Source organism: Alligator sinensis, unplaced genomic scaffold (genome assembly GCF_000455745.1).
Source record: "Alligator sinensis unplaced genomic scaffold, ASM45574v1 scaffold456_3, whole genome shotgun sequence".
NCBI classification, from domain to species: domain Eukaryota; kingdom Metazoa; phylum Chordata; order Crocodylia; family Alligatoridae; genus Alligator; species Alligator sinensis.
The window spans coordinates 1,354,063-1,375,320 of NW_005842211.1; the positions used below are offsets into that span (position 1 = coordinate 1,354,063).

Consider the following 21,258-nt stretch of genomic DNA (forward strand, 5'->3'; position numbering starts at 1 on the left):
GGAAAGATAACTGACAGGGGAAGATGAATCCTAGTTGGACTTCTGGCCCTCTGCTATCAACTTAACTCTAATGAAGGAGATCATTTATAAAGCTGTCTTTTTATTTGTTTTCTTTAAAGAGAAGTAAATTCCATTGACTCTAATCTAGGAAGGTAATCCAATCAAACCATACTTTCAGCTGCTTGTTTTTGAGGAGGGATTCATTGAAAATATGCACATGTAGAATTTATTTCCCTATCAGAGCAAAAATCAGGATCATCTTGTAGAAGGTGAAGCATTACAAGGTTGAAATGTAAAAACTGCCTTAGATGTCAAAGATAACCAAAGCAATTATCTACATGGCACACATGTAGCATAGTTACTCTACACTACAGTTGTATTTGAGAGCTTAAAGGGTGATCTGTTAATTTTTTTGACTTGCAACCTAATAGGTAGAAATTTGGTAAACTGGGATTCATTCTAAATTACATGCCAGCAGCTGCAGGAGTATTCATGACAGCTATCACATCACTGTCACAGGTTGTTGTTTCATCTTGCATAAGCAAATGTGATTTTTAAACTTCCTGCAGTTGCAGAACTGTCACTGTGTGTGTGGCTGGAAAGTAAACAAATTTTATACAATTCTGATTCTTCAAAACAACATTAGACCAGCGTTTTTGATGCAGAGTGTGAGATTATCAGTTTGCATAAACCAGTGTAGCTTCAATGACTTCACAGGAGCTAGGCTGGTTTACAACAACTAAGGGCTTCCTCCATGTGTTGGGATGGATTACTGAGCCCCAGATTCTCCAGCAACTGAATAATAATTTTTGTCTTTGTGTATTTATTCTGCAGCTTTGGGTGCATCTACATGAGATGCATTTATGCCCGTTAGCCTAAGTTAATACACATTATGGGCATGCATTTACATGTGCATGCCCTTAATGCATATTAACCTAGGCTAATCATGCCTAAATTTGATACCTGTGAATGCAGGTATCAAATTTAGGTGCAATTAATTAATGCTCATTAACACACATATAGAGGTGACCTAACACTAACTTTAGTGCCAGGTCTGCCCTGCCGCTAGGGGGCTGGCCTGAGCCCAGCCCCAGGGAACACCCTGCCCTTTAGCTGCCCCCTCCTCTGCCCACGGCCTCTCACTGTGGGCTTGAAGACCCAAAATGTGGTAAATAATTTTCTTCTTGTACATAGTTTCTCACTTGTAAGTGGGTTTTTTATTGTTGGTGGGTGAGGAGGTTGGTTGAGGGGGTTCTGGTTTTTTTTGTGGGGGGGGAGGGATAGGGTGGGTGTTGTGTGGGTAATAAAGTTTTTTTGTGTCACCTATGTGTGTGTCCTGAGGGTGGTGCTGGGAGTGGGAAGGGAGTAGGGGGGGTGTGGGCAATAGTTTCAGGTGGGCTGGAGTGGGGAGTGTAGGAGGAGGGGGTCAGGCAGGGCCTCCTACAGCCAGTGCCTTGGCCCTCACTGGCAGCTGTGCAACTGTCCTGGGGCCTGGGGGGGGTGGGTGAAGGGGCTGCTGGGGCCAGCAGGCCTAGCACCATGGCCAGCAGGAGCGCAGGGCACTGGTCATTATGGGCAGGGACTGGGCTGGAGCAGCAGGGTGCTGGGCATAGTTGGCAGGGGCAGGGGCCAGGGGCTGGAGCAGCCCTGGCACAGGAAGGCAGGGTGGACAACGAGGGAGCTGCCTTGTGCTACCCCTACACTGGGCACATGGCTCCTGGGCAGGAAAGGGGCTGTTTTAGACTTCCCAGTTAAAACAGGTGGCTGCCAGTTTCCCAGGTGGCTGCCAGGAATGGCAGCTGGCTCTGGCTTCAACATGGCTGCCAAGTGCTGGTAGCCATGTGGCCGGAGGCTGGAGCTCCCCCCTGTGGTCACAGGGGCACATGGCAGGGCTGCAGGGACTTAGTCCTAACTTTAGTGCCAAGTCCAGGGACTTGGAACTGATATTAGTCCCAAGTCCCTGCCCATGTAGACACCTGCCAAAAATTGCTTAATGTGCATTAGCTTAATGTGCATTACATTTAGTCATGCTTAACTGCACGTGTAATGGTGCCCTTTGTGTAGCACAGAAGAAACATAGAGTAAACCTCATGTATTATAGCATAACAAAAAGTAAAATGATGTCTATCGGTATTTGGTATTCTTTTTATTCTTCTTTAGCATGCAGAGATTGTCTTGATATTTAAATATTCTACTAGGCCAGAGGGAGGGACATCTTTGTCTAAAGTTCCCATTGACTTCAGCCTACCCCATTCTCCCCTCCTTCGACAAGTTGTCTCCTTCTTCTCTGAGCTTCCAGGGCACCATCAGTGGAGGAAAGCTTTTAGAATATAGTAGAAACAATCTCCCTGCTCTTGGTTCTAGTCTACAAGCCGACAATAACTCCCAGTTTCTAGCAGGACAAATTACAAGGAAAGTCCTGTTCAGGCTTTAAAAAGTAAAACTAGAATCAGGTCAACTAAGTCCACATTAGGGGACTCTGTTTCATCACAGCAGTACTGTACTTTAAGATGTTGTGACTTGGTCAAGTCTTGATTTTAGTACAATTGAACAAATGTAAAATTCAAACATGTTATGCCATATGTTTGCACTGCAAGGCATACACAGTGTGAATTAGATGTGGATAAAATTCTAAAAAAAGATAGAAAAATCCCTTAATTGTGCATGTCACAATGCTAATGCCTGAATGAGGTTAATCATTTTGGATGGCATATGCAAATTTGGTATTTCTAATTTTATACAACTTATCGTGCTTTTTTAGGAAATTGTTATTCTACTTTGGGAGCGGGGGAGAGCAGTGAGGGGGCACTTTGTGACCTGCATGCTTGGTGGAACTTAGAATTACTGGAGTTCTTTTGCAGATAGCATTTGTAGGATCAAGTTCTAGCTCTTTGTGCATAATGAAGTTCACATTATACATTGCAGAATTTCTCACGCACTCAAAATTTTTAATATATAATTTTGTATGCTGGCTGTCAGATTTTCTTTTCCATGTATTGAAGGAGTTATGAAACTTGAGATTTGGGTGCAAGCACAGAGTACTTGAACTCCATGAAGGTTCTAATTTATTTTGCATTGTGAATAATCAGTGATTATTCCATTATATATTTATGATTATGTATCTTTTGCCTATTTATCATTATGAATTATAAAATATGCATCCTTTATCTAATTTTGAATGGAAAATGTCAGAGTAAGCTTGATATGCAAAGCTATATGCCATATTTTCCCGAATCCAAGGTGACATTGATTTTAAGACTGCCCCTAATGATTAAATCCCACACATGGAAAACTAATCTATATTAGATATTATAGTAAACCCCATCAGAACAAAGGCCCTGTTTTGATAAGCTTTGCAGAAGCATGCAGGACAGAGGGAAAAGAAAGTTGTGTTTTTTAACCAGATCTTCCAAAGAAATTAATATGCACTTTGGCTCATTAAACATGAGCAGGAGGGTTTGCAAAGAAGAGGGCCTACCTACATGCAAGGGAAAAACTCCCTAGAAGGCAGTGAGGCATGACTCAGTTCTGTGCAAAAGGGCAGTGGTGCCCAGTGCCTAAGGAGGTATTCCTAGCTGTTCCTATTCCTGCTGCTAATAGTAATAAAGGCTGAGGCATTCCCTGGCAGCACAGGAGAGTCTGAAAGAATGATCACCCCTGACTGCACCCCATACCGTGATGCCTTTGCCCCAGCCTACCCCCAAACTTACCCCAGCCAGCCCCACTCCCCTCATCATAGCACGCACCCCCACCCATCATCTCTTCTCTTCCTTCCAGCCCTGCAGCTATGTCCTGGCTGCACCACCCCCTCACTTCCTTGCTTGGGGCCACACGGCCCTGCCTACCTGCAAGCTTAGCAGCTGTTATGCAAGTGAGGGTCAGGACACACAGCAGCAGCATGTGGCTGGGTAAAGAGGGGAAGAAAGGAGTTATGGAGGCTTCTGTGAGCCACAAAGCCATGACACAGAGGTCCCTGCAGGAAGATGAGTTGTACTCGCATTCGGATACGAGGTGGTTCTGTTCTAGTCTATCTGATACTTGATTCTCAGATGAGGCTCCCCTCCCTCCCCCACAATGTTGAATGGGGATAAAACCTCATCTTGAAATTGAGTACAGAAGGTAAAATTAGACAAGCAAAGTTGACCATCATATGTAATGTCCTCATGGGGACAGGCGGTGATTGTCTGATGAATACAAAACTTCTTCCATTCTCTGTCTACAGTGGTCTTCTGAAATCATGTTCCTTAGTCACTTGTGCACAGATGTGCCAGATGTATCGCCTTAAAGCAGGGATGTAAAAAATATGGCCCCTAGTGCTGCCCCTGGGTCTCAGAGTTGATTTTCACAGCATAGTACATGCAAGGCCCACGACACTTCACATGCAGCACCCATCCCAACCATTCTGGGAATACACTGCATGAGGTGCCTGCCTGAGCCAGTCTAGCATTATGCTGCATGTGGTGCCCACTTTAGGACTCACACTGCACACAGTGCCTACCCTGGTTAGTCTGGACCAGGCACTGTGTGCAGCATGGGTCCCAGACCAACTGAGGTGGGTGCCATGTGCAGTATGCCTCCTGGACTGGCCCTGAACAGGTGCCACATATAGCACAATCCCAGATTGGCCAGAGTGGATGCTGGTTTGAGCACGCAGGGGGGATGGGAATTAGGGACCAGCCCTGTGCCATTCATCCAGCTTGTGGAACCAAATGAGTTTGACACCCCTGCCTTCAAGCAGTCTGCTGATCCTCATTACAATGTAGAAACCGCTACAAAAGATACTGGAAGTCATTTGAGAAGGCTGAATTACAAGAGAACAAGCGTGTAGAGTGGAAACAATCCTGAGAACTCATGTTTTCTCTCCTTAAAATAGGATCTTTTTGCCTCTCACATCTCCGCACTTCTGTTCCTATCTCCCATGCTCATTCCAAACCATTTATAGAGCACACCTGTGGTTCCATAACCCTACTTCCTATGCCTTATCTCTTCAGTCAGTGAACCATATCCATATCCTTGTAAAGGGTCCCCTAGAGATGGAATGCAACCATCGAATATCAAAGAGTGATTGTCATTGTCATAGAATAAGTGGCATATACAACTGCTGCATGTTTTTAAAATGCAGCTTTTATCAGTGAATCTTTGTCAGCTGTTTGCAGACTTATCAAGTGTATCTGGTTGTCAGTAGCATACAGCCCCCAGATGTTTTTCATCATGTATTGCCAAGGCTTTCAAAAGATGTCTATTAATCAAATGCAGGATGTCTGCTCTATATGTTTTTATATGAATAGGAATTTTGGCAACAGGTTTTTGTTTTTATCAGGGTGGTCAAAGAGACTTTACCATGGTGAGGAAATAGATCTTTATTCCTTCCCAACTAGATAGAAAATATAAGCTTCATGAACTGAAAAACTCCTTGTCATCAACATAGAAATAAATGAGAAAGGAAAGGGAAGAGTACTGAGAAGAAAAGGGGGTTAAACTCAGAAAAAGAAAAAAAAAGGCTCAGCTTAGCACTACATTCATTTTATTTTATGTTATTATTATAATTTCTATCCATATATTTAAAGATCAGCATCTTTATTTGTAGAAAATTTTCTTCCATTGAATGACAGTGTATGATTGTTTGTTTGCTTTTATTTATTTATTTATTTTGCCCCTCTTCCCTCTAGCACTCCTCCTGCTGTTCAGAATTTTTTAGCTCCTTTTCTCTGTAAGAAAACCCCCCACACACATTGATCTCAAATGTTAGAACTCAAATGCTAAAACTAGCCATTTAAATCCATACTTCAGTATATATATATATATATATATATATTTTTTTTTTAACCTGCCACGCGCCAGAGGGCACATGGCACAGGAGTTCCCCGGGACCAAATAGCAACAGCACAAGGTGTACCGCTGCTTCTTGTCCCCAGTGAAACAAATGTCCACGCTCATTTGGACATGGCCAGGGTGTCAAAAATATGGCCCATGGAGCCCTATTATCCTGCTCACGGTGCTGCCTGTGTGTCCGAGACTAGCCCCAGCCTCACACCGCTGCATGTGGTGCTGCAAGCTGGTCTGGTGTATGTGGCACATGAGTCTGGTCTGGGTCGCACACTACAAGTGGTGCCCATTCTGGACCATGCCTGAGTGCCACATGTAAAGCCAAGCTGCATCTGGTCTACAGGCCAGGCCAGATCTGGACTGCAGACCAGCCCTGCACACCACATGCAGTGCAGCCCAGGTGCAACATGCAAGGCTGGTCTACAAACCCAGCCCAGCCCACCAGCCAGCTCAGTGCTCCTCATCTGCCCCCACAGGTCTGGATGAGTTTCATCCTTATGGTTTAGACATGGAGAATTCTTTGTTATGACTGTTGTATTATTTTATGGTAACTATTTTAAATGGACTTCAGTATGCCAGCAGAAGAATGAAAAGCAAGGATATATACTATGGCATTCCAGAGAGGTGGAGTGGGAAACACCTGCTTAATGTAGCCGTGAAAAGAAAAACTTCAATAAAATTTGCTCACCCATCAGATGCAAAAAGTACTTGGGAAAGCTCAATACCTTGCAAGTAATAACAAAAGAGACACTAATATCAAGAGACACAGCCCTTGGTAACTGAAGGCAAACCTCAGATAGACAGAGAGTATAGATTTCAGTGGCTCTGGGAATGTACTCTAAATATCAACAGCATCTCCTTTTTTGTGATTTTATTTCAGCACCATAGCCTACTATTGCAAAGTAACCACAGTCAGCCACAGTTTGATGCTGTTTCTGAGAAGCTCAGATAAGCACCAGTGAATCCTTTACCAGAGTATTACAAGAGATGCAAACAGTGGGGTGTTTTCCTAGAATTTTAATCACTGATTACTTGTTTGTTTTTTTCCACATGCTTCAAGGCACTTGCAAAGCTGTAGACAGGCTGGCTGCTTTCAGAGAGGTCTGATAGAAAATCCCTGTTCTTATCCTGATTTGCTGGCTATGTTACAACAAACACACAACCCTTCCTAAAATGACGAAGCAAATGAACAGTGATCAAAATAAAGGATAATCCCCAGGGTCAAAAGGGAAGTGCGAAAATAAAATGCATGGACAGAAAGAGCTGTAATGAGAATGCTGCAGTCTAGCCATCTTGTAATACTGGCCTTAAGCAGTTCAAATGAAAAGCAGTCAGGGATGACCTAATTTTTCTTAAGTGTATTATAAGCACATAATACTACCCTCCTAAAAATACTGTGTGTTCTATGCTGTAGCAGGAGGCGGTTTAGGAATATTTTTGTCAGAATTTCTTCTCTTTGGGGGGGGGGGAATGATACTTCGTTGATGCCGCAATGTTTTGTGAAGAGGCTTTCCAGGGTGATGATGCCAAAGAGAGACAGGGTGTGGACAAATGTACATTTAAACAACTTTAGAAGGGGAGGGGGAGCTCCTGCTTAGAAATGTGCATCAGCTGTTATGCTTCAAATGTTACATCTGCATCATCCTGTGGCAATATGGGTGAGCTAAATTGCCCATCTTTGACCCAGGAGAAGGCAGGGTCAAAGCTTTCCTACCCTTGTACTGATACAGAATCCTGCAGAGGCAGCAGTTGTACTGCAGCTGCTTATATTAGTATGCTTTGATACTGATACGCTTGTTACATCTGTCTGTATGCAGAGCAATGGTACTAGTACAGGATGTAGGAGACCAGGTTCAAGTCTTTAATTTGGAGTCCAAATCTCTGCTCTGAATGTGCTGAGCAAATAGGAATCTGCTCTGAATGCAAGTGTACCCTTTGCAGGTTCAGCCCTTAAGTACCAAGGCATTTTCATACTCTGCTCAGTAACGGTCAGAACCAAAAATTTCACATTTCCTATTAAATAAGCACAATCTGCTCTATCTGTTCCTTTGAAGATGTAGTCAGGACGTTATATATAATATCTTCATGGAGAAGGGCTTTCTTGAGGAAGAGCAATGCTAGTGAAAGGGAGGAGGGATGGTACCTGAGCAATATCTTATTCCTCCCTAACTTTTTATGCATCCAAGCAGCTGGGTGATCACAAGACTTGCTACTCTGAAGTTCAGGCTGCTCTCTAAGGCAGTGATTCTGAAGTAGGGTGCTATGGCACCCTGGGTACCATGAGATCATTTAAGGATGACACATAATATTAGCACTGTTAGGTATACAAATACCTACACACGGTTTGCCAGATAAACTCAGAGATTTGAAAAAGGAATTCACAATGTCAAAACATTCTGGCCTACTGTGATCTTTCTGAGCTCTTTGTAACGAAAGGATTGCTTTAAAATGTTTACTTAGTCAAAAAAGGAGTGAAAGCTAAGAGCTGGCATTTTCCAATGAGTACCTTCAATATAAAAAGGATGAGAACAGCTGCTGTAGAGCAGGAGTCGGCAACCTAAGGTCTGTGAGCTGGATGCAGACCATGAAGAGGTCTGATCTGGCCCATGGAGGATATGTTCAATATGAGGCATCAATGGTACAGAGCTGTACTGTGCTTCCTGTCCCCTTTGCAGCTGAGAGACTGCTGCTGCACCACATTTGGGCTTATCCTTACTGCAGAGAGACTACGTATCTGCAGGGAGACTAGGTTCAGGCAGCTGATTGCTTGCAAGGATTGGAATGGCAGGGTCTTACAACCCACAGCTATAGGTGGATCTCAGTCTATGGTTTAGGCTGGCAAAAGGCTGCTGCCCCCTGCTCTAGGGAGTTCTCAGTGGGCAGGGGAGCATGGCCCTGTTCTTGCCTCTTCCAGATACATCCCCTTGGCTTAACTGGCAGGAAGTTGTATTTGTACACTCCAGCACTTTGTAGCTGCATTAGTGCATCCCGTCTGTGAGTAGTCCGAGGAGCTCCCTGTACTGTACTTGGAACACCAAATCTGAGCCAGCCATCACATGGCTATAAAGCTTAAAACGTGTAACATTATGGATGTGCTGGATCTAACTTCCAGGCAAGAGCCACCTGACTCATGTTTCAGAGGGGAAAAAAGGGAGAGCTAATAGTTTTGAAGTTTAGATACAATGTAATCTCTACAGAGAGACATAGAGACATTTCACCTTGTGCCTTCTTTGCGTCCCATTTTTATTTTTGTGTTTAGAAAATGCAGAAGAGGGCAAGAATCTTGCAATTCATTACCTGGAAATAAAGAAGGCCTGTTCATTTTTATTGTGTTCAGAAAGAGAAGCAGGCAGTTAAATGCATTGGCTTTTTTCACCAGAAGAGTTAGGGCTGTGCTTAAAAAATTCCTAAGTAACGTTACAAATACATACCCAAAGGCTATATTCTTGCTATGGGTCTTGAAGAGTATTGGCCTGAAGGTAGATCCCATTTGCCGTATTCTGACATCAGGGCTGTTCTGACATATGAAAAAAATGTCTTATTTGGTTTGAACCACTAAAGAATGTGTGAAAAATATTTAGTACAGAGAATGTCACTATTTAGTGTTACAGAATGTCCTCTAGGTGGAGTATTGCTTTCCAGCTGTGAGTCACTTGCCAGAAGTTCCTCCACTGAGAGAATGTATGTAGGAACCCATTTAATAGAGATTATTCCTCACTGTTTCTACACATAACCAAATCATTATATAAAGAGTCAAATGCATAATCAGTTAGCCCCACTGCCATAAAATGTACTGTATAATGCAGATAGAATCAGTAGCTACAGTCAGCCTTCAGGTATGCATTACAATAAGTGTAACTACTGCGATTTTTCACCCTTTAACAGGTCTTGTAATATGTTAATAAAAATTGTCTGCCTGCGAATATATAAGGACGTGACTTAATGAGTTCTGTCTTTTGATAGCCACACTGAAACATGCCATCAGCTGAACAATATACATATAGCATATCAGGAAAACCTAAGAATTGCTCCATAAAATACACTGCATTTCTCTCCCTAATCTATATGTATTTTAAATTTAAAATCAAGCCAGATACTGCCCTAACTGACTTCCCATTCTGAGTATAACTGAGAAAAAATTATCCTGGTTTCTTCACGTTCAGGTGGTTATGAACACAGCTGCCATTGCTTAATAATTTTTAAGCAAATGAATCTGATTTACTTCCTCCCTACTATGATGCTCATTAAGTTTTAATTTAATGAAGTAGTTGGCATTGTTCTGTCCTGCAGACTGGATATCAGATGCTCAATGTTGACTGTCATTATTCCAGAATAATGGAAATCTGAATCAAACTTTCTCCTCTTAGTTGAACTTCTATCAACAAAGGTGGCATTTCAGTACTGTTTCTTAAACTAACACATGTCTATAGTACACTGGAATATTGGCAGCATACTTCCCTGAATAACTTTATTGAATTCCTTTGATTAATGTAGGTTAATATTTGTCATGCCTGGTGTAGGTAGAGAGATGCCATAGGAGAAATGACTTTGAACTAGGGATTGTTTCCTCTAGAATCCTGAGTGACATCCAGTTGTGGGCATTCAGTAGAGCCACAGAAATGCCACTTGTCCTCCTCTTGTCTCAAAAATGCCTCTTATACTCCTCTCGTCTCAAAAACTGTCTGCAAACCTCCTGCCCTTTTCAGTGGCATGCTTAACTAGCTCAAGATGATTCACTGAGGGCCTTGTTACACATTTACTTAACATGTGCTAACTACGCTTCTAACACAGGTCTTTGACTGTTCAAGCAGTGAAGCATGTAAGTGCCATGACAGCATAGTGAAGTTAGACCTTTCTAGCAAAAAGTATCTCCACATCGTATTACCTAATGTGTTGAGATAATGTCAGACTGCTCCGTAGAGGTAACTAGCCACTGTGATGGTGAGGGGGAGCCTGTGAAGCTCCCTGCTCCCCACTCTCCCCCCAGAGCCCTGCTGGTTCAAGGCTCCAGTGCAGTGCAGAGGGAGAACAATGTAGGCACACAGCCTCTGTACCACATGGCAGCTGGTTTAAGGCTCTAGTGCTGTGCAGGGCCAAAGGCCACTCCTGTGCTATCCAAATGTTGCTTCCAGAGCCTTGAACATGTCTCCAAGCCTACGGAGATGCCAGGACTGAGACCAAATATCAGCTGATTTTTGGTCTCATCCTTGGGATCCTAAAAGAGCTGGTTCAAGACCATAATAAGCATTAATGCACAACTGCTAAGAAACCTTTCAAAAGCATATTAATGCTAGGTGTAACATGTAATGAGGTCCTAAGATAAAATCTGGTCTTTATTTAGAATGAACATGTCCTTTTAGGTTTATGAACATGACAGAGCATATTGGGTGCATCTACACATTACCGTACAGTGACATAGCTACGGCACCATGCTTTAGTACTTCCTTTTGCAAGTACTAAAGCACAGCGTACTAACTGCCCATACTACACCGTGCTCATGGTGCACAGTTATATTTTGCCATTACGTCGCCATAACAACTTGCTAAAACATGTGAGCGCACCACTACATTAACATAGCTGCCAATTAGGTGTAGACCCACATGATTACTTCATTGCTATAGCGCGCTGTACAGTGATGAAGCATGTCGCTATGTCGCCGTAAGGTGACATGTAGGTGCACTATTCTGTGTCTCAGTTTTTGTGCCCAAACTAGGTGCAAACTACTTTTATAAAATACCTACCATTCTAGTAGTCATTGGGGCCTACTCTACTCCGTGCACAAATACCAAAAGCATGAATCCAACACAGTAAGGGATTGAATAGTGACATCAAGAAGGATACATCAAGGTGCTGGTGCTTTCATTCTGATCTGCAAAAGCACTTGTACAGGAGATCTGGCTCCAGTGAAGTCAGTGGGAATTAAACATAGACTAAAAAGCTAAGCAAGTAGTTTCCTGAATGGGGAACTTTCTGCTGAAAAGAGCAGACTAAGACACACTTATCCCAAAATCCCTCTGTATGGCTCTATGTTCCCAGTTTTGAGAGAGCAAGATGTAAGGTACAATCAATGTGGTCTATAATTTCCCCCCTCAGCACGTTTTTAAGTACACGTTTATTTAAAAGCAGAATTTGTTTTCATCCATTTTCACAAATGATGGCCTCCTGTGGCCAAAACAATTTAATAATGGTAAGAACAAGACAGAAATACTATAAAAGAAAAAACAACCTAAAAAGCATTTATATTTTCTATTTACTTTTTAATTTATTTATCAGGAAAAAAAAAATGTAAAATTAAAAAAAAATACAAATAAGGCCCCTTTGATATTGGTCATGAATGTGGTATTTTGTATAGTATGAATTTATATATCAATACTTCTTCAAATTGTTAATTACAATGTGCTTACCTACAGGTTACTGAGTATATTCTGTATGTCCAGTACAAAAAGAGAAACATTCTGTCCTTTAGGGCAATGAGATGTATAATAAATGCACTGTTTACCAATCAGAATATTATCTCATCAGGTTTCCATGTTGGCACTGCATGATGCATATTTACATAGATACATATGCTTATATGTAAATGGAAATGTGTGCATGCATCTTGTGTAACCACATCTTTTTTTATTTGCCTGACAGATATTTCCAGGACTGATTCTCTCGGACATAAAACCAGCCAAAAGAATGAAGTTCAAAACAGTTTGCTACCTGCTTGTACAACTCATGCATTGTCGTAAAATGTTCAAAGCAGAAATCCCTTTCTCCAATGTCATGACATGTGAGGATGATGACAAGGTAATTCATGAATAAGACGTACAAGATGTACAGTATAAGATTTTCTGAGTTCTTTAACTGCATGTGCAATACATTTCTCTATTTCATCAGACACAAAACAAGGAAACATGCTGTTATTGCAGTATGTATGGCACTATCACTAAAAATCTATAATCGAAATAATAATAATATTGCCTACACTATGGGAACTACTTCAAAACTTTCCCATCTTTGCTAAAGTATCATTTCTATGCAATGGGTGTTAACATAGCAAAGATGGACAGTGGTGTCAAGAACACACCATGCAGGCAAGTGGCAAGACAGTACTATGTCAAGGGAAGAAGGGAGGAGCAATAAGGCAGATGTCATGGTGTGCCTCTCCTATAGACTACCAAACCAAGAGGAAAAAGTGCATGAGAAGTCTTTCAAACAGCTGTTCAAACCATGTTCTGATTGGATGTTTAAGCACTGTGACATCTGTTGGGAGGATAACACAGCAGTAAACAGTCAGTCCAGCAAGTTTTTGGAGCGTGTCCGGGTATAGATGGTGTATTTTGGTATAAATGGTGGAGAAACTGGCTAGTTCAAAAGATCTTCGTGATTCACTGCTCACAAATAGGAACGAGTTGGTCAAAGAATAGGAAAGAAAAAGGCAACTGCAGCTTGGGTGACAGTGACTGTAAAATGAAAGAATTCAAAATTCCAGCGTACAGAAGGAAGGAGAGCAACAGAATAAAGGCATTGGACTTCAGAACAGCAGACTTTAACAGATTCAGGGAGCTGGTGGGCAGGATCCCATGGGAGGCAAGTCTGAGAGGAAAAGGAGTCCAAGAGAGCTAGTTGCACCCTTAATATGGTGAAAGAGCAGGGTATCCTGATGTGAAGACAGGGTATCCTGATGTGAAGACAGGATAAGAATTGCAGCAAGAGACTAGCCTGGGTAAACAGAGATCACTTCAATTAACTGGAACTCAAAAATAAATCTTTCAAAAAATGCAAATTTGTCAGTATAACTTGGGATGATTATAATTATCACATGGACATGCAGTGAGAATATCAAGAAAGTCCAGGTGCAAGTGGAGATGCAGCTAAAAGGATGTATAAGGAAACAAAAAACTGTTCTACAACTATGGTAGAAGTAAAAGGTCTACGAAAAGAGTTGGTACTCTGTTGAATCAAGAGGACAATCTTGTAATGAATGATGCAGAGAAGGCTGAAATATTTAATGTGTTGGGGTTTTTTTTACTTCAGTTTTAGCAACTGTCATGATGAACAAAATTGGCAGAAATAATAGAAATAACTTGTTCTTCTTACCTCAGAAGTTTTGGATAGGTTGTTTAGTTATCTCAATCATGTAAAGCAAGACTATATTTTATATAGTAGTAGTAGTAATAGTTTATGTATAGCATTTGCTAAAACAATACAATAACAGTGATAATAAAATTGTATAATTTGTTTATTGTTAAAAGCATACGATAAGTTTACACATACTACCTGTTGAAACAAAATTAAAACATATATACAGATATATTGTAAACTCTAATACAAAAACAGATAATATGACACAATATTCAAAGGCAGAAAATAGAACAGAGCAGGGAAATTTGATTTCAGCCCTTATTTTTTGTGCAAGTAATGCAAATACATGCACCTAGGAAGAGTAGGCCAGGCTGTAAGCTGTTAGAGAGGAGATTTTTTTTTCCTCATTAGTCCAATATTTAACATTTTCCACCACTGAACAGATCCATTTACCTCTTATTTCTTCAAAGAATGAGCAAGTCCACAAATAATGATTAAACTAGTCTATCTCATTCTACCTGCAAGAACGTATTAGCTCTGTATATCTAGTCGAACACCACCTGCTTGTAATGGCTGTATATGTTGAGTGAATTGCAGTCTGGTAATGGCTTCGCATTGTTTGTTGTTTCGTAATTCACATAGATAGGTTTCTAAGCCAAAAGAGTGCTTTACTCATCTAAAAAAAAGGGTAAGTTCAAGTAAATCGTGCTGCCTGCACATGTGTGTCTGCACAGTGACATCTTTAATTCTTAAATTATAACTTGTTTTAAGCATAGAAGCAATATTGGGTCAATGTCAGCACATTTCTTAGGTCGTTCATCTGGAGGAGAATCTAAAGGTTATTTAATCATCCAAATAAGGGTTTATTTGGAAGAGGAGAGGCTTTTAAATGTACTTCTTATGGTATCTGATAGGGATACAGGCTCTAAATTTTATCCAATAATTTATAGTTCCTAACTGAGCTCAAGTACTCAAATTAAATGGCCCTGTTTCAGATTATGTGAGCCACTTTGTCACAGAATATGGTACAGATAAAAGCTGCCTTCAAAAATAATTAAAATGTTCATTATTTCATTTTTTAATGAACCATGGGGTCAGCACTCCATAGTTGTGCTCCATACAATAAAATGGACTCTCCCTTAGATCTATAGACCTTTAGTGATGCCAGTACGCTTTTACTGGTGTTACTGTAAAAGGATAAAAGGACAAATGTTTATGCTTTTGATGTGTTTATTCCAGATCAGATTTTTTTGTATTGAAAAAATTCCCACATATTTAAATGAGGATACCACCTCTAATTTCTTTTTCTGTAAATCCATACTTGTTTCCTCCTTTTGTTCCTCAAAACAGTAATTTGTATTTAACAGTGTTGGTTTCCAAGCTGTTTGAAAAACAATACTACTGAAAGGCATTAAATAACTTTTGGAGAGCTATCTGGGATTCTGACATTACTAGCACATAATCTGCATAAAGCAAGACAGAAATAGAAACATTGATGCATGCAGTTGTTATATAGATTTTATACACGGCAGCCAGAAAACACTGAAAGAAGTATTTTACCCTGTGCTGTGGAGTCTCTTCCTATATTTATCAGGGACCACATCATAAACCACTGGTCTGGTTTGGTTACCCAAATCCTCTGTGCAGGGGAGTATGTTTGTATGTGTTATTTAACTGCCTGCTAACCTACATTTTTGTTTTTTTAGAAATTCAATTACACTTGCTTCATATGTCCAGTACAAATGTAAACTTCTCATAATACTGAATTAATGTATCCATGCTCAGCATCTTTTTGATCACCTTTTTCCTCTGAATTGTGACTTTGAGAGAGAATCTTAAAATAGCTGATAAAGATGTTGGTGGGGTTTTTTGAATGGGTAATTCAGAAATGATTACTCTGAACAGTGCAAACATTGATTGCACCTTGTATCTTTTTATTAAGTTGCTGATAGTGACCGTGAAGATGCTTCCAGTTGTATCGTAGGTGGTAGACAATTTTTTGTTTGAGAGGCTTTGTTATTTCTGAATGCATTAACTTGCACTTGTTTGGTAATAGCAAAATTCTTCTGATCATATCAAAACAGCCTAAGCTTGTCTGTACAGGTATAAACTAGACCGAAACCCTAGGCAAAAGGTAATGCTATGACTATATGTATGAGATTTTACTGAGCATAATCAATAGCAATGGGCACAAAGAGCTAGATCTAACAGAAGACTTGGATGTCCAGAAGTTGGGCACTATGGCTCCTAACTTTCTGATGCCTCAGTGTCAGAGTAGAATCCAGAAATCTCTGCTAGGCATCTCAGTTTACAATACATTGTGCATGGGAAGAGTTAGGACCTTCAGAATAGAATCCAAATAATTTGTATGGTGACTGAAGAGCCCTGTAAGATTAGTCAGTAGCAAACAATGAACTCAGGGCATGTCTGAACTCCTGGATCCCTCCAGGGCTTAGGCATCTCTGTCAGGGCTGCAGAAGTGCCTCTGCCCAGTTAGAATCCACAGCCTAGGATGCTGCCCTGAGAATGGCCACCTAAATCCGTGCTTTCAAAAAGGAGTGGTCATGGTACTGCCAAACTTTTATATGACATTCTAGTGATTAGACTGTAGAAGTGGGGGACTTGGACATAATTCTCTTTTCAGCCTGAAGGGTTTCAACCCACATCTAGCAACTACCAGGAGAGTGTCCTAACATCCAGGCTGTAACGTAGGCTAGTGGGAGGAGGGGACAAAATGAAGCTGTGCCACCTTACAGCAAAGAATTCAGAAATCACAGGGCCAGAATGAGACCACAAGACCTAATCTCTGGGTAGGATGTCCTCCACACATGTGGAAGTGCTTGGTTCCAGTCACCTACACTAATGATCGTTTAATGTAAAATGCAAAATCAGCCTTGAGAATAGAAACCAGAGCCCATGATCTCCGCCCCAGTGGGAGTGTCATTACCACTAAACCAGAGATATGTTTTCTCTCACTTGCTTTTGTGCTTTCTAGCTATATACATCCTGAATTCTTTGCAGCTGAGTGGAGCAGTTTAATTTGAAATGGTGGACAATACCCCACCCTACATACTCTCCATTGTGGTAGGAGATATAGGTTTGACCACTTCACTCCCTAGGTGGAAGAGGGAATTGAACCCAAGTTTCCCACTTCTTGGGCAAATCATTTAACCAGAAGGCTGTTATAGAAAGGTGGGTGCCATTCTCTCCTCATCATCCTCTGGCCTCACTATAAAATGACACATTTTGTGAGGGTACTACTTCTGTCAGTGTTAGAAATGCCTCAGCTGGACAGTTGTAATTAGGTGTGAACTAGCTGCCAGGCTTCCCAGGTAGAGCATCTTGACATCTGCAGAAACAAAGCTCTAGGCTCCTCACAGTAGGTGACCATAGGAAAAACCGGGGCATCCAGGACACTGCCCCCCCACCCTTCTGCTTTAGCCTTCCCTTGGGTAATGTAGTCTATTATTGGGTCTAGCCCTAAGTGCCTTTGGTGTTGTTTCTCTACATCTCTACCTGTCAGTGTCTCAATTGGGGGCAGGATACAGACATATATATGTGGAGTGAGTAACAAAAGAAAAATGGTAATATAGAAACAGTAATTTTAAAAAATAGCTTTTAAAACTTTCTATTTGTGACTACATTTGTGGCATAAAAATATTCAAAGTCACATGCTGTCATTACACAAGATGTACAGATGCACATCCTTGAAAACTGCAAGGAAGTTTGCTGTTCACAGTGGCAGAGCAAATTTTTGGGGAGCACAATAAATAATGACAATTCTCAAGGATCTGAAGTGATGTTCAGGACCAGTTGAAGTCAATAGGAGCTTTGCCACTAATGTTAATGAAGTCAGAATCTCATCTGATAAATTTAAACTTAAATTTCAGTTAACCTACAAACATGTTGGTATAAGAGCCGTGTCTTATCTTTTTTTTTTTTTCCTGGCTCTGGATTTCTGACTTTAGTAGTAGAAATACAGCAAGAAGCCTTGGCACAGAGGATGGACTCTCAAGCTGAGGAACATGGTCTTGAGTCTGCCAGTACTTTTTTCATTCTGTGTCTAATAGAGACATTTCCAGTTTTAATAACATCTGTTCTGTGAAGAGCAACCAGCCATACTCTTCTTTTCATTTCTGCTGCAGAGGAGAGCATTAAGGACAGCCTCTGAAAAACTCAGGAATCGTTCCTCCTTTTCTACAAATGTTGTATACAACACTCCAGGAACTCGAGTAAACAGATACATCAGCCGTTTGATAGAGGCCCGGCAAACTGAGTCTGAGATGGCTGACTTGAATTTTATTACCCTGAAGTATAAACAAATTGAACGTGAACATAAAGTAAGTGATCCTTGTACTAATTTCACTCTTCAGAGACAATGGGTCAGTGGAGTTGTACCTTCTTAGAGAAGGTCCACATTTTTCTCACTATTTTGAAATAATATTATGGGGGCTCTGTCTGAACCAACAAATGGATTTTACTTCCCCCTTCTTGTGGAAGATGCTCTTCAGGGACAGGGGAAGAGAGGAAGTTTGTTGGAAGGAGATCTCAATGAGGTCTCCTTTGTTGAGTTGCTTTCTTGTCATTCCATTGGGACAGTAGCAATTAAACTACTTATATTGTGTAGTAGTCCAAAGGGCCCATCCTGAAGTCCTGGGAATCCCATTTACGGGATGCACAATCACTCATACAGACTCTCTATGATGCCACTCTAGAAAGGCTACATTTTATTTTTTTCTTCAGAATTTCTGTGAAGCTGGAAGCCTTGGCTCTGGGCTGTCCTAAACTGTCAAGTTTCTACCTAGTGCCCTACTCCATTTGTGTCCTACTCCCTATTCTACCAACCATTCAGGATGGTAGACAGCTACCAGGTGAAGGGAGAGCCACATACCAAAGCTTTCTTCAGTTTATGGCTCTGATACAGGATAATCTCATGCTAGAAAAATTAGAGTTATAGGCCTAATACTCTCAACCACATTCTGGTCATCCCTCATGCACGTGGTTGTAACCTAACAGGAACTCCATTGATTTCACTGAAGAATAGAACCTTAACTCTAAAGTATTTATCCCCAACTCATCTGGGTATTTATTTAAGTAAAGAGAGTAGAAGACATGCGATATAAACAAATTTAGCAGTAGCTCTCGATTTCTTTTTTGTTTGTTTGGTTGGTTTTTTTGTTTCTTTCTTTTTGCATGTAAGGCATTTTGTAGTCAAGAATATGTTGTCACCACTGACTAAAGGCAAGGGACTATCCATCAGATTGAATTCATTTCCAGTTCTATGCCTCCTCCTTCTATTTAAGGGAGCAGAAGAGGGTTATATGGAGTGAAAAAGATCAGTGGTGCACAAACTCCATAATCTGAAACTCTTTGGATAAAGATCATGAGAAAGTTCTGTTCTGCGCACTAGAAGACAACTGAGATCATCCTGCAAGGAGCACTTTGATAGAGCTGTTGGTTATACACCTTCCCAAGTCTTCTTACGATTTACCAAGCTGTCAGGGACTGTGTATGCATGGAGTCCTTGGCATAGGCTCTGTCTATCTTACAGTGGTGCACATGCCCTGCTTTCCAAGTTTAGCACCACGTTCTAGCCTCAGTTAATGTGGAATTCAAAGCTGGAGTGTTTCATTTGATTGAGCAAAACAAGTCCAGATTTACCCCAGTGTAACTGAGGTTGGAGTATGGCATTTAATATTCTTTATTCTTCATCAGGGGAGCACATTGTTTTTTAAGCCTTGTGACTTGTTTAATTCCAAGCCAATCACTCCAGGACCATTCACCCATATCTCTCAATAAAAACTATTTCCATGGTATATTTTACCAGTCTTACCTCAGCTGTTACAGCTGCAGAGCTGTTTGAAAATGGCAGGAAGGATTTTTGTCATGGGAACAGTGTATTTATTTTTTCCCCATTCTGACTCAAAATGACTAAACCTTTTTTTCCTCAAGCCTTCAACTATCAATTCACTTTTGGGCAAAGACCAATCCTAAATAATTCCAGTTTGAAAAGGTAAAAGATTGGGAAGGATATGAGATGCTGTTCTGTGTTCAAAGTAAGAAATAATTATATATTCCAGCTCACTGTCTTCATTCATCTCCTCTCTTTTGCAGTACCACCAGCTTCAGGATGAATACTTCACCAGTGCTGTAGGTCTTTCACTAATTCTAGCTGCCTTATTTGGCCTTGTCTACCTTCTAATAATACCACAGTAAGTATCTTTTGACATTTGCATTCAGAGCACAGCCAAATATACTCTGGAGTGAAAAGTGAAACACGCTTTACCTATAACAAAGCACAGAAAGTGAAAACCCAAAGAAAATATTTGACATGTCCTTTCTAAAGTATATGGTCAAGATTGGTACATCCAAAATCTGATGATCAGCCTTGTCTCCCCAATTTGTCTGTGTTCATCTGGCTCTTTGAAAACAAATATCTGTTCTTCTCTTTCTTTTCTTTATCAGTAGCCTAAGTACAATGATTAACACCTCCCCTCCCTCAGTAATGAATGTGTAGACCAGGGGTAGACAAACTACTGTACAAGCACCACAAGTGGCTTAGGCAGCTTCTTTATGGGAAGGGACAGGCAGCACAGTGACAGATAGGGCAGAAAGCAGGTCATGTAGGGAGTAGGGACGTGCAAAGCGGGACCTATTTGATTCGGATTCCGCCCGAATCAGGGACAGTCATTCGATTTGTTGATTCAGATCATTGTCCATGATTCAATCTGGCCAAATCTGAATCTGAAGATTCAATGCTGATTCGGAGAATCAGCGATTCAGACATAGACACAGCTTTAAATGTTTCTTCTACATACCTTGAGGTACCAGCGCGGCTTGTGAACACTGATTCTGGGGTGGATGGAGCATCCCACAGGAGCGTGGGCAGGTCCTCCACATGCTCGGCGGCAAACCCAGAAGTGGACCAGAAGTACCTAGACCCAGGAGACACCAGTTGCCAAGCCGGGCGGGTGTGGAGGTGCCCCCAACGTACCCAGAAGTGGGCCAAAAGTGCTTCTGGTCCGCTTCCAGATCTGCTGTCGACCGTGCTGGGGAGCTACCCACACTCCTGTGGGACACTCCATGTGCCCCAGCATCGCAGCACTCACGAGCCACCTGCTACCTAGAGGTATGTAGAAAAAACATTTAAAGCTGTGTCTATGTCCAAATCGCCAGATCTTTCCGAATCTCTCCGAATTGATTCGGAGGATTCTGATTCAATTTGGAGAGATTAAAGGGTCCTCTGATCGATTCGATTTGATTCAGATTCAGAGATTCAGCCACCAAATTGGGCCAACTCTCTGCTGAATCAAATCAGGGACTGAAGCTTCACACGGCCCTAGTAGGGAGCACAGGTCAGGA

The 21,258-nt window shown here is 41.3% G+C and overlaps 1 protein-coding gene across 1 annotated transcript in view; it reads left to right on the top strand.

Annotated features, from left to right (window-relative positions):
- Positions 1 to 21,258, top strand: part of ADCY1 (adenylate cyclase 1) — a 253,736-nt gene that overhangs the window by 178,298 nt on the left and 54,180 nt on the right. Inside the window, exons 9-11 of the mRNA XM_025207825.1 lie at positions 12,463 to 12,618; positions 18,042 to 18,236; positions 20,011 to 20,108. Coding sequence (XP_025063610.1) covers positions 12,463 to 12,618; positions 18,042 to 18,236; positions 20,011 to 20,108 — 449 coding nt within the window. The remainder of the gene's footprint in view (positions 1 to 12,462; positions 12,619 to 18,041; positions 18,237 to 20,010; positions 20,109 to 21,258) is intronic.